Source organism: Aphelocoma coerulescens, chromosome 6 (genome assembly GCF_041296385.1).
Source record: "Aphelocoma coerulescens isolate FSJ_1873_10779 chromosome 6, UR_Acoe_1.0, whole genome shotgun sequence".
NCBI lineage: Eukaryota > Metazoa > Chordata > Aves > Passeriformes > Corvidae > Aphelocoma > Aphelocoma coerulescens.
In genome coordinates, this window is record NC_091020.1 from 27,096,581 (window position 1) to 27,110,759 (window position 14,179).

The window sequence follows — 14,179 nt, forward strand, 5'->3', positions numbered from 1 at the left end:
TATTTAATGCAAGAGCGCAACTTCTGCTCCATCGGTCATCCGAAATTTCCTCCCAAAACGTGTGCAGGTAAAACTTTTTTTGTCACATTGTATCACCAGGCAGCAATTCCACTCCTTAGTCCTGAGTTATTACACCAGCAGGTAAAGCCTTCCTGAGTAAGTCTTGATCACTGTTCGGAAGCAGGGAGCCCAGGATCCACATCTTTTATTAAAAGCCCATCTTGGTTGGGCCCAGACGGGGGGGTTGCTACAGAGATAACTTGTTATTCGAAGAGGTTTATTAATTGGCTGGGGTACACTCTCCTCTCCGGTTTTATATCAGCCGACAGAGCCTATTTGTGATACATGACTGATAACATTTCTTCAGAGGTGCTAGCAGCGAGGGATTAGAACAGTACACACACTTTTCCCCTTTGCCCTTGGCGTTTGAGGCTTGTAAACTGTTGCCGGAGTGTGAAGGAGCCAGTGCTGCTCGCTTTTTGCTGTAGAGCCCACTCTTTGCCAAGCGTGGCTCCCGGGACCATCCCGGGCAGGGCCAGGTGCGCCCGAGCCACCCCCGCCCCGGCTAGGACACGGGGCAGAGCCTCCGGGCTGCCGCGGGGCGTGGGTCCCTCCCGTCGGGCAGGTGCGGACGAAGGAGGGAAGGAACGGGGCCGGCGCCCAGGTGGGGCCGGGCCGGGGGCTCCATCCGCCCCTCCCTCCGGCCCCGCCAGCGTCTCTGGGGCTCCGCGCAGCGCCGGCCGCCCCCGCCGGTGGCCGCAGCCCTCCCGCAGGGCGGGCTCAGCCGCAGGGGGTTGCCTGTCCCGCCGTCGCCAGCCCGGCGGGGGGGCGGCGGGGGGAGCGAGGTTGTCTCCAGGGCTGGTCCTCTACCCCCTCCCTCCCTTCTCTCTGCCACCCTCCCTCCCGCCGCCGCGGTCGAAGGCTGCGCGGCCACCCGCGCCTCCCGCCGCAGGGGCCGCCCCGTATGGTCCCCGCCGCTGCCATGAGCCAGGCCCCGGCTCCCCGCGGCGCTGACCCGCCGGAGAGCGATGCCCGCAGCGGGGCCCCCAGCCGAGGGATGCCGCCGCCGCCCAGCCTCCCCCAGCTCCTCCACAAGTAAGAGCCGCCCCGCGTTCCGCTGCGCCGGGAGGGCGGGCGGGCGGGCAGGCGCGGGTCGTTCTCCCTCCCCGGTGGCGGTGCCCCCCTTCCCTCCCCCCGCGCCCAGACTGACAGCCGGGCGGGCGGAGGGTCGGCCCGGCACCGGCCCTGGCCCTGGTCGTGGCCGAGCGGTGCCCCGCGGGGCTGAGCTTCGCTTCGCCGTGCGGGTGGCGGCTGGCCCGTCCCCGCTGTTGGGGGCACGGACTCCCCTAAAGACCGGCAGTAGCCTCGCTTCCCTCAGAAGTTTTCGGCCCGAAAAGCCGCTCGTATCGGTTTCCCGAGGGTTCGCCCTGGCACCGCGTCTTCCGCGCCCGGGAGCTGGGCCGGGGAAGTTTCCTTCGCTTGCCCCGCGGCGGTGTGTGCCGCCTGCCCGGCCGCCGTTCCGCTGCTGCGGTCCCCCCGGCAGGCCTGGAGTGCGGGGCTTGCGGGGTGCCAGAAGAGATCGCATCTCTACAAAAATGTCACGGGAAAAATAACCTGTGCGGGCGTGGAAGGCTTATTAATGAGTGCAATGATGCGAATGGCATTGTGCTGTTTCGTTTTCCACCCAGAAAGAAGGGGAAAAGCACTTCAGCTACATAGATGCAGTGGTGCCAGTGATACTTCTCTGGCTAAATGAGAAGCTTGAAGACAAACCGAATGCTCTGTAGTTAATAGGTGAAGCATGAGTAAGGCCTAAGCTGATGATCTGTGCTGATTCAAGGTGGTTGTGCGCACTGTATCTCATTTTTCCCCAAGTCATAACGTATTAAAAGAGGTAAGGGCTTTTAATCTGCTAACAAATACCCGGCTGTGGAGCCATTAGAATTGCCTTCTATTACTTTAAGATCTGCTGCTTGAGTTGACGAGCAGGACACTGGGTGCTGCGCAGTGGTGAAGGTTGAGAACCGCTTTCGATATCATGTGCCAGACCGCCAAGTGGACTGAGCCCGTGTTCGGCCCTCAAGCAAAGCGCGAGTATGACAAAGCACTGAGGAGCTGTCACGGCCTTGCCGCTGGGCTTGAGCTGCTTTCCTGCAACAACCGCTTCAGCAAAGGCGCTGGCTTAAGCATCTCCATTATCACTTTCTTAATAAAACCCAACAATGTAACAAATGGAGGAAATGCTTTCAATTCTCTCACATTTGCAAAATACACACATGTATAGAAATACTTACGTGCAACGTATGCTTTAACATTTCAGTAAATTTAAAATATGAACATTATTATAAGTTGGGAATCACATCAGCTTTTATAAATATATAAATAATTGAACTTCCAAACTTTCTGCAGATTGTGGTCTGTAAATTTGATGCTTGATTTTCTTTTAATCTGTTTGCTTTTAAATCATGGTCTGTAACTTAATAGTGAAAACATTCAAGGTTCTTGTTACCTACATTTTTATTTCTGATTGGAAATACAGACTTGGAGGTTTGCACTGAAACTGAAACACTAGTGGTCTATTCCTAAGTCCACTGGGTTGTTGCAGTGGTACATATGAATTATTGTGCAACCACAGAGTAATTTACACTTACTCAAAATCAGTCTTAAACTACAGTCTCTAAAGATGACCCTATTTTTTCACAATTACCGAGACTTCATGTGGCTGTGTATTGCAAGTCAGATAGGTAGAGCTGTTGAAAATACTTCGTGATTGTATTTCTGATGTGGTGTGTGTTATGTATGAGGGCATCACATTCTTGCTAGTCATGCTTCCTAGCAAATTATAGGTAGGAAATCTTGAAATAGTTTCCTTTTGACCCTAACTTTATTGGAAAGGTTTGAGAGAGATGCCGTGTTCTGACTGTTCTTTGTCGTGGTAATGTGACGCAGGATGGCAAACATCAAACATCTCCATCTAAGGTCCTGCAACTTGATCCTACAATTTTGTAACCGTGTGGCGTAATTTGGTGTGCGCCTGTTTACCTGATGATTAATAAATGCAATGAATTGGAAATGCAGGCAAATTGTACTTTGTTTTTCTGATAATAACTTGGTATTTTATAGTCTAAATCATTCAGTGAATGATTGGAAGGGAGATGTTGGGGAATATCCAAAATTGCTCTTCCAAATTTATTTTAATATGCTAGAACAGGTATTACGACTGGTAAAATACAATGGAAAGGAAAGCAGTGATTCTTCTGCAAAATGAAGTCATGGTTTCATTATTAAGAAAGAAAACTTTGATCTCATTTTCTAAGCAATTTGTTTTTCTTGACTTTTTAAAAAATAATTGCCATCTTTTTGCTTTGCGAGCTGCAGTAAGCAAATGCGCAGTTGCAGAATGCTAATTCAGAGTCAAGTAGATCAGAATATTCTGCAGTGTGTAACGAAACCTCCCTGTTTCAAGTCTTTCATTATAATATAGTATAAAATATACATTTTTCATTATACCATTTAAACTTTGAAAGCTCTCTGGATTCCTTCTTTCTTCCTCCTCAGTAGTTTTGTTAGGAAGTTTTGCAGATGTTAGGTGAAGAGCAATGTAATTTAAAAAAATTTGCTTCCTACATGGGCAACTGATAAAGCTTCACCGTGAGTGAGCATTGAACAAGGATTAAAATTTAGTGAAACTGGAGATCTGAGATGTCTTTGGTAGCAGCTACATTGGCTGAATTCATGCAACACAGGTAGCAGGTACTACATTCTTTAAATGCCCCTCTGCTTTAACGTTTATAATGTAATTTTAATATAAAAGTATTACTAAACCTCTAGTTTGAAATTCCCTGCTGATAGTACCCAACTACAATAAGGTATAAATTGAAATGTGCTCTCTACATGTTATACTTTTTCCCCGAGTGACAACGTCAATTGAGTTGATAGTAAAGGTCCAATGAAAAGATTTACAGAGCAGTTAAAGCATTCTATCTATGCAGGTTGTTGTGATGTTTGATGGGAAAATACTTCTTATTTTCCAAAACTAAAAGCCTTACTGCAGTCAAAGCCCTCAAGCTGTAGAGCTGAGAATGAGAGATTGCTGGGAAAGGGAAACCTGAACTTACATGCCTCAGAGGATGACTTAGAAAAACATACCCTTGTGTATGCAATAAAGCAGAAGACTGAAAAGAAGAACAGTTGTAATGGTGTTGGCCAGTGTTCATAACTGGTTTTTGCTGCAGTTGTCTGGAAGGAGTGGAAATGCAGGGTAGGGTCTGTAGTGCCAGCAAGTGAAACATATTGGATATCTCTGAAAAGACCAATGTGAGCTTGTAACTGTTGGCTTGGGGCTTTTTCCCCCTCTTTTGGTAAGTCCGCTCTTATGAGAAAATTTTTGTGGTTTGAAGCTTTTGTTTATAATTTGCAATTGCATTGCAAAGTGTAATTTTTAGATGACAGGTCAGTATGTGACAAATTTTAGTACCTGCTGTTAGATTGGCTGGAGTGGCTAAGCAGCATGAGAGAGTGGAGACTCCTATTAATATTTCCAGGTGTGTGACTCATTGCAGTCTGACAGATCAACTAGCTGGAAATAACTGAGAGAAAGGACTGAGTGGTGACTGTGGGTTAGCTATAGAGATGTTGCATGAAGAGTGTTTTCTGTGAGAGTTCTTGCTGAAAACATGCCACAAGTATACTCTGCGGTTACAGGAAACCTCATTGTACTGAAATCCAACTCTTTGTATGCTTTCGTTTCTAATGATTTGTCATGGGTAATATCTGTCTAGTGGAAATGGAGCAGTTTTTAACTCCCTGTGTTGATATAAGAATATATGTTTGGTTTACGAATTGAATAAAAGTCACCTTAAAACAATGGGGAGAAAACCAAAGTTAATATTTTTTTTTTCTAAGGGGTTGTAGTCTGGAGATTTTGAGCTCCCCTGGAAGGAAGATGGAATTTCCAACATCTGCGCCCAAGTTGTCATCAGTTTGTGCCAGTTCTGGGCACAGAAAGGAGTAAGCAGGCTGGTGCTGAGTGCTTTATTTCCTATAGCAGCAAGGGGAAAACTTGTTGGGAAAAATTACCTCCAGTTTATCTTCTATTTTTAAGCTCTAACCCATTATGTTAAATGTGTGGGGTTTTTATTTGCTTCCTTGTCTGTTTTTTTTGTGTAGTGTGGGATTTTCTTTTTCCTTTTTCTTTCTTTTTTTCCCCCCTCCCCAACTCAAAGTCTCTCAAGAGAGATAAAATATGAAATGTACTCCCATTATATACATTAGTCATGGCAAATAGTTTGGCATATATGGCAAAGGCTAAGCTCATACTTAACAAGGGGACATTAGGAGAAACACTGGTTTTACTGTTTCTCTTCTTAATGTTACTGATACAGGCTTTCCATACTTATTTGCCTTTTAAAGTACATCTCCAAAATCTTTGGCTCTTCTCTACCTAATAGGGCTCTGAAAACTCACGGAGTTTGTGTTGAAACAACTCTAACAGCCCTGACTGGAGATGAAAACAAAACAGAGAGGGCTGTAGTTGTCTTAGCTGAGCAGCTTTACCAAAACAAGGGACAGTAGCTGCAAAAGCAGCATGGTGTGGGACTCGCCAGGGAATGTGGGAACTGAACCCACACTGTCAAGCTCTTCCTTGTGTTTCCCATTTATTGTCTCTGTATATTATGAAACACAGTGAGGGAAAATGCAGTTTTCCTGGAATTGTCTGGCTTCTTGCTGTGTAATTATTGGGACTCTTCTTACACCTCACCTGAGATTAAAATCAGAACTTAAAGTACCAAATATGTGTGTGCATGGAGGGGACAGGGACAAAAGGAAGGTGCTTCACTTTTAAGTTTAGTTGTTTTCCAAAAATAGCATCAGTGATTATAATTATCTCCAACTTATGTAACTAAAATTTTTTTTGTTTATTTATTTTAAAATTTATATTCTTTTTTGATGGAAAACAATGACCCCCCCTTTATACCAGCTGTGACCCAAAGCTTAAAGATGACTTAATCATATAGATGTTCTCTGTTTTAAACAAAAATGACTGAAAGTGTGGAGTTTGGGACTTGAGTTTGTTCTGTTTGGTTGATTTTTTTTCTTTAATCTCTGATTTAAAACCCAACAGCTCACTGGCAGAAAGGCATAATAAAAAGATTGAAGAGAGAGCACAGAGGTACAAAAGCAGAAATGGGTTAGAACAAAAGAATTTAGAAGGAATGCGTTGCATGCAAACATTTCCAAGTAACCTGACTTTTATTATCAGTTATGAATCAATTCTTAGTTGCCCAGAAATGTCAAATTTTAGTGGAGAGAGACATAACAGCAGTGATGCCAACTTTAGCAAAAGTTAAATAATGTGTAATTTATAAGAAGCAATATAGTAAGTGACTTCTGGAGTACAACACATGGCGATGGAGTCCCCTTTAGTAAAACCCAGTTGCTTGGATGTTGTATTTTATTGGAAATTTAATATACTGTTCCCATCAATGGGAAGACTGGAAAATATGTTCTTTTAGTTTTCCTCTCAATTCACCACTTGTCCTTTCAGAGCTGTGTGCACCTAACAGTATGAGTTGTGTGTAAGCTGCTGAGCTATTGCTATGCTGTGGTGATGGTGCTAAAATCTTTCTCATCTCATTTGGAGCAAAAGAAAATGGAGATGGGAAAAACCTCAGTAACCAGTTCTGATCCTTTCTGGAGGCTATCAAAATGGGAGGAACTAGATCTTCAAAGATACATTTTTACTTCATAGAGACTGTAGAAATTTATTTAGGAGGGAAAAAGTGGGTTGTTTGCATGAAATAATAATTTTAATCACTTTAAAATACTCCTTCAAACAGAATCTGCTTTCTCAGAAGAGGAAATTGTCTTGATTTTTCTTTTATTTAAATGAATTAATTTCATATGATTTGCAGCTAGACACTTTATCAAACTGACTTTATTCCCCTGAATATACTCCTGCCTTTTTTCTTCCTCTTCATCCTTTGTAACATTTTATAGTTGATTTAAGGATGTAATCGCTCTGTTAGCCTCTGCCCCTCTCTATGTCCAGCTGCTTTCTCTTTGTCACACTAATGACCCGTCATAGTGGAGCTGTCACTTGACACAGAGGGTGAAACCAGAAAATGTCTCCCTTTGGGCCTTAGAAACGTTTAATATCTGTCCTATTCTGACAGCTCAAGCCTAGCCTGTTTTACAAATGCCTCTTGCCTATTTAGAAGAAATGCTCAATAAAAGCATTGCGTATTCTGTTGCAGGAAGGGGGCAAAGGCTTGTTTTCTTAAAGGATCAGTATGTACGAGCACACAAGCAGTTACTTTGTAGCAGGCTAACTGCATTTCTGGGTGTGTGTATGTAAACTTGTGAAATGGGAGTTTAACTGATATTGAATATGCAGATGGTGGTACGATTATCTTGTGCATCTAAGGAACTACAAGGAGGATGCATTTGTTGTTAGTTTTCTTCATGTCTGTGTTGGAAGATGAGCTGAACAGGCAATGAGCAGGACCAGGATAGAGTTGTTCTTTGTGGCTGTTGCATGAATGATGCAGTTCAGATTCGTTCTTCCTCATCTCCGTTTAAAGATGTGTGGATGTCTCACCATCCTTTGCAGAATGCTCCAAAGATGCCATGAGCCCCGCCTGACTCTCAGGGTGACAGGAACCTGTAGCTATGCTGGTTGCGAGGTGTAGTCCATCTCCTGCTCAGTTTTAACTCTAAAGCCTGTGTTATGTGAAATCTTAGTGACTGCTTGGAGAGGGATTTCACTTCTGGATTACTTCTTCCAAAGAAAAGACAGGGACAAGATAAGAAAGGGTTTAATTCCCTTTCCCTTGAGTAATGTCTTCTGCTGGCCAGGATGAACAGAGAATTTTGGGCAAGTTATGAGAGAGCTCCCTGACAGATTTCTGATCACCTGGTCCCTTCTCTGACACCAGCTTTTGAGATAACAAAAGCATCTAGTGTTATCTAATCTTGACTTTCCTCAGCTTGCCATGAAACTTGTGATTTTCTTTCGAGTAGGATGCAGAGTTTTAGAATTCAAGCAATGTCAAATATCTTGAATTTGATAGTGTCAAAAGCTACGGTTTTATGTATCATGGCTTTGCTTTTTTCCTGGATGCACAGAGATGTGTGAGTTGATGGTGTCTGTGAGTTAGGGCCACTTCTTTGGAAATGTGCAGGAGATGCAGTGCATTTTTACTTATATTTTAATATTTGTCTTAAGAAACAGACTTTAAGTACCTCTTCAACAAGTGGCTTGATGGCTGACATTGCCTTTACTGAGATAACAAATACAGTCTGTTTCTGCAGGAAGAAATCTTATTTCTGTCTCTGCTGATTAATATGTTTTCCCCCTAAGGGAAGATGTGCTAAGTAATTTTGTTAGGTTGGTGACGCATACAGCTCCTTACACTGACCAACTTTTATTTTCTGTTTTTGGCCTCATTTTTTAAAAACTTATAAGATAAAATTGCAAAATACTTACTGAGAACAACGTGCCATATAATATTTTAATAATGTCTTTCTCACCCTTCTTTCTGATCTTCTTGGAAATAGAGTGAGAGCAGATTAACTTCTGGTACAGAGAAGGTTGCTCCAGTCCCTGCAGAGCTGGGCACAGCTATGGGTGTTTGCATGGTTTGGAGTTGGGATGCTATTCCAGAGATTGTCAGAGGTTTCCTCTGCTACTCCACATAAAATTCTGTCAGAGATTATGCACAATTCAGACTGAGGATGGCATTTGGAGAAAAGATGACTGTCATCTCCTGAAACCACAGAGAGAAATATTAGCGAACTAGGCTGAGATTTTTTTTTTCAGCCCTAGGCTCCTCTTATCTTTCAAAGTCTTTCATTAACACGTCTTAACATTCACACCCTTGCTATCCATGTACTCTGCAACATCCACTTGTGTCCCTCTCATGGCACATTCTTGTAAGGTCACCTACAGTTTTCCCCCATCCTGGCAACTCACAACCAAACATTGGCCTCTTTTTTTTACTGCTTCATTCAAGGTCACTGTTCTGTTGTGCACCAACACCTTCTCATGGTACAGACAGGGCTGACCCTTTCTTTGGCGTCTTCTGTTGACTCTCTGAGATGAACCAAGAGGTCTGCCTCAGGTTACTTTGCCATGCATTACACTTAGGAAAGTGTCATTATTGCATCTAGAGGTGAACACGTTTTTAAGAGCTACAGAAGAGTAGTGGTTGACAGGGATGGTGATATAGGCACCATCTCTGGGCAGCATGGGCAAACAGGTTCATAGGTAAAGTGTAAGAAAATAATCAAAGTTCTGTGGTGCTTGAATGCAAGTCAACTCTTATTTTCTGCACTTGAATATAGCTTCTCTTTCCCAGTTTCTGGTGAATTAAAAAGTGCTAAATAAATACTCCAAATTTTACAATGAAATTTAAGTTAATCACGTGTCATGTATCTTTGGTAGATCAGACTTCTAAAAGACGTGGGATCATTACTGTTTAATTGAGTCTTTGTAGGTTTTGTGCATTGCAGAGTACTAAAAAAGATTGAATTTCCTTCCAAATAAAAAAAAAGGAGTTAAATTGAAATTTGTAAGGGCTAGAAGTGACTTTGTCATTTTGTGTAGATGGTTAAAGTATATCTGTGCAGAGTAAAGCAACATGTCCTTCTATTGTAAATATGTAACATAATTTATAGCATAACATAAATAATGTTAGGTGGCCAAGAGTTTGCTTGTCAGTGGTAAATAGGACTTGAATTCCTCTTTGGATATAGGGTATATGCTATGATCTTGTAAAGCCTCATTCATACACATGAGGATTATTTATGTGTATAAGGCTTTAAAGGATCAGATCTTATCATCTAAATTTGCAAGGCTTCATGACCCTTTACTGCTTGTTTTTTGGGGTAATTGCTGACAGAAGAGACGTAATGTAGTAGAAGCCAAAGTAAACAATAGAAAGGTACCTTGTGTTCCAGCATTAAAACTTCCCTTTCAAAAAAGAGTATGGATCTGTGCAGGGAGGAGTATGGATCCACGCTCCCTTGTGGTGCTTAATAGCATATTAGTGGTCTGACATGTTTTCAAACCAGTACTCTGGAGTGTTGAAGCCTCACCAGCTGCAGGGATTTGTAGAGTTGGAGGTGGAGAGGCATCTACAAAGAGCCCATCAGCTCCTCTGCACAACGCTGCCCTTACAGGGGGCCATCACTGCTGCCTTCCCATTTGTGCTGAGCATTTGGGGGAAATAAGGCATGGCATGGTCTTATATCTATCATCTAAGCTGGCTACTTGCTTTGCTTTCTGTGTAAATTCTCAGGATTTTTTGTTTGTTATCTTTGCTGCCCTTTTAAATGGAATAACATGAAAATAACAGATACGATTTCCGAGACACTTCTATAAATTTTATAATGATCCCTTTTTATCCCCATCCATATGGCAAGAACAAAAAATATCAGCAAATAATATTATTTTCTGGATGGCTGGCAAAATTTATGGAGGGAATCTGCTCTTAAAATGCAAGAGAGCAGTTTGTAGTCTTTTCTGTACAACATACTGTCTCTTACTGTGTATTTTGGCAGCACTTGTAATCTCCTCCTGCTCTGTAAAAATATAAGACCCTTTTATACAAGGATACAAACACTCAGAAGGGAGCCTCTGCATGCATGTCTTATTGACCTTTTTAGTATGATAGGTTTTTTCCGTGCCCTTTTCTGAAGCATTAAAACCTACTGTTTTGCTTTGACATTTCTGTAATTTCAAACTGTATTATGTAGAAGTTGGTAGCAGTGTTCAAAGCCAAGGACTTGATTGGCAAGTTTTAGCTGTGAGTAAATTTTCACAGCTGATCCATAAATCCCCAACAGACCATTAGGAGCTTCAGAGCGGCTCTGGCAAACTCCCCTACAATAATTGTAGTTTTAAGTTTGTTATATTTAGTTTTCTCACCTCCTAACTGGATGCCAGAGGACCTCACTAGAAGTAAACCAACTCTGTATCTACTTTTTTCCTCCAAGCTAGCAGTTTGCACAAATAGCACAGCGTGGGAGGAAGGCTTGCTGGTTGGCTCCTGGTGGACAAAGCAGAGACTGACCAAGAGTGTGACTTGTGATGAATGGACTCCAGATTTGGAACCAGACATTTTAGTAATTCAAGGAGACTTGGAGTACATAACTTTTAGCCCTCCACCTCCAGCCCCTGTTCTTAAGAAATAACAAAACCACCAAGGGAGCAAGAAAAAAATGCATCTTCAAGCTTGAACATGACAGAGTTGTATATAACTGTGTGAGACAGAGAGGCAGCTCTTAATTTAAGTTCCCTGAGGTAACTGTACTTATTTATCTGTAGTGAAGCTGGCAGAGTGGCCTGCTTTTAGGAGTCAGCCCTACTCTTAAGAACAGAACTGCATGGGTGACAGCAGTGGGAGAAGCAGGCGTTGCTTTTTGGGTGCCAGAGTTTGGTGGTGGGGGTTTTGCTGGACCACCTGGAAGCCTGCCTTGGAGAACACATGCCCCTCACATGCAGGAAAGCCAGTGCTACAGGGACTGCATTGCATCTTCTATAAGTCCTGGAGAATGCTTCTTATACAGTACTGCCAGACAGCCTAATAAAGCCAGAGGAGAGGTTCCTATCGTTCCCCTGCATTTAGATCCTGCTGGCTGGGCTCTGAAGCAAACTCAGACTTGACTGCTCGTTTGAGCAAGCAATGCATACTTTGTATGCTTCCTTCTGAAATCGGAACTGCTTTGTCAAAGATGTACTCGCCCCTTGGTGGAGCCTGGTGTATCACCCTGCTGAAGGGACAAGAGGGCTGTGTACAAGGAAGGGGTGTGTTGGCATGGTAAACTCTTTCAAAGGGTATTCTTCCTTTTCTAGAAGATAGAAAAATAAATTGAATATCTCTGCCCTCTGCCACAGAAAACCAACCTGTCATACCTAGAACCCATGAATGATTTGTTTACACGGGAGGGTGAAAGAGAAGCTTTATATGAATGATTTAGGAAGGGAAATTAAGAAGAATTGGTCTTTGAATTTTTGATTTTTTTTTTTTATCTAGAGCAAGAAAAGCAGACATTTCATTTATATTTAAAACTCCTTCAAACAAAAATGCCTTCATGTTACAATTTTAATTTAGGAGGATCAGAATCTTTGTTGATTAAGGTCTTGTTAGGATAACGATAGAGTAAGCAACTATAAATAGTGATGCAGTGAGTGATGATCTCTTCCTACAAACTTTGTGTTGAACTTAAGCAGGAGAAAGTAAAAATATCAGCCGACAACCCTCTTACAAGGAGGCATGTCTAAAATAGAGGGATGTTCAGTAATACAAAAGGACTTCGTCATCTCTTCAGTCTTTAGTTTCAAGTGCTTTAACTTCATTTGATGCTAGAAGTTGAGTGGAGGTTGTCATTCCAATGGTGGAATAAGAGTGCTCTTGATACCTGGGCCTGTTTTCGTATCTGACACTTAAACTAGAAATGCTAGGAGTGTTAAGAGTTAATGAGCTCATTTCATGTGTATAAAAGAAATGCAGAGCATGCTTCTGCTGGGAGAAAAGACAGTGACCTTCATCTGAGTAGCATAATGGAAAAAAGTTTTCAAAACTATATGGAACTTCTAACATAAATTGGGATTGGGTTAGGTAGGATTGTGGGGAAAAACCCCAGTAATTAAAAATGCAAAACTGTGTTAAAACCAAAAAGTATCAGTTATATGGGTGTAAGCAAACGACACACATCTTCCTAGGCTCACCTGCCTAAGTGTTGTGCTCTGCTTTATTTCCTCAAGAGCTGAATGGATGGGAAGCAGGTCACTAAAAGGGATGGCATGGTTCTTCTGTGCTTTTGGACACAGAGTTTACTGACATAGTGTACTAAAGATCATAATGGCAGGGCATCCTCACCCAGGAAGTACGGACCAGCAGGATATTAATGCAAACTTCGACTGAGTTGCATTTCACTTCCCTGGAAAATAAAGTTTGCAAATGCTTATTCACAGAAGTAGCTGGAGTGAATAAATGACCAGTATTAATGCATGTGGAATTTTACAGGTAGAGCCTCAGATGAATCCATAAATAAATGCTAAACATAAGAGGGGGGATGATGCTAAAGTCTTACTGCTGATTGTTGCTCTAAAATACAAGCAAGGGAATGTAACTGTGGAAGAGAACGGGAGACATTAGCAGGCTTGTTTTCACTGCAGGATTTACTCGGACTCCTGCCTAGGTTTTAACCATTGTCATCTATCAAAAAAATGAGTTTTAGTTAAAAATGTGCTTTTGTGATACCGGAGGATTTGGGGGAGAATCTGACCTTCACTTGCATAGCTGACACTTTGGGAAGAGTATGACAGAAAAATAATCTGCAAGCTGGTTAGCCTTCATTTCCACCATTCCCTGAATGACAGAAAAGTTCTCAATGTGATGCTATTGAACAGGAAGAGTTTCAGTCCTGCCCTGCCGTGAAAATTTGCCAGCCTGTAACAACATTGGATGGGCAGGGACCTGCTGTGGGGAAGCTTTTGCTTGGATTAGGTTAATCAGAGATATGTCAGGAAGGTGAAGCGTGTGAGGGAGCATACCCAGAGGAAGAATCTTTTCTTATGTGGAGAAGTCTATGTACTTCTCCCAGCTTCTTTGGGAGAGCCTAGGCATTATCTCAGCATTAAGTCGAACAACATTTCTTCCCTCCTGCACCCACCCACCTTTCTGGTTGGTGTTGACATTTTTTTTCCCAACTCTTAATTAAAATGAAAGTGAAGTTAAGGTGCAAACTCTGTCATTTGCTTTTCTCTCCTCATGATAGAAAACTACAGCTTTAGTAATTGCTGTAGGTGACTGATGGGAAAACAAAGTGTCTATTCCTTTGTGGATGTTGTTTACCTGTGAAGTGGCCAGAGCAGCTGGGATGTTCTCTAACTTGTGTGTATGTCTTTGAAAGTGAAGTGATTTGAAGAAGCAAACCAGAACTTTTTCCTGTATGAAAGGGTGCCTAAGCTTATCTAGGGCCACAACAGGATATTAATAGAACATACTGCATTTCCTTCACATAAAAATACGAAGGGCACTTTGCAGAGAAAAAATCCTGCTGTCCCTTTCTGTCTTTGGGACCAGCTCATCACCCAGCTAAAATTAAAACATGAAGTCAGGCAGTTCTTGCTCTCTATTTTTAAACTGCTTCAGCATATGAATGTGAGTGT

At 42.5% G+C, this 14,179-nt stretch overlaps 1 protein-coding gene across 3 annotated transcripts in view; it reads left to right on the plus strand.

Annotated features, from left to right (window-relative positions):
* Positions 1 to 729: 729 nt before the first annotated feature.
* RBM20 (RNA binding motif protein 20) overlaps positions 730 to 14,179 on the plus strand; it is a 102,767-nt gene continuing 89,317 nt past the window's right edge. For all 3 annotated transcript variants that reach the window (XM_069020000.1, XM_069020002.1, XM_069020001.1), the window contains exon 1: positions 730 to 1,095. In XM_069020000.1, the coding sequence (XP_068876101.1) occupies positions 965 to 1,095 (131 nt within the window). In that variant the 5' untranslated portion in view covers positions 730 to 964. The remainder of the gene's footprint in view (positions 1,096 to 14,179) is intronic.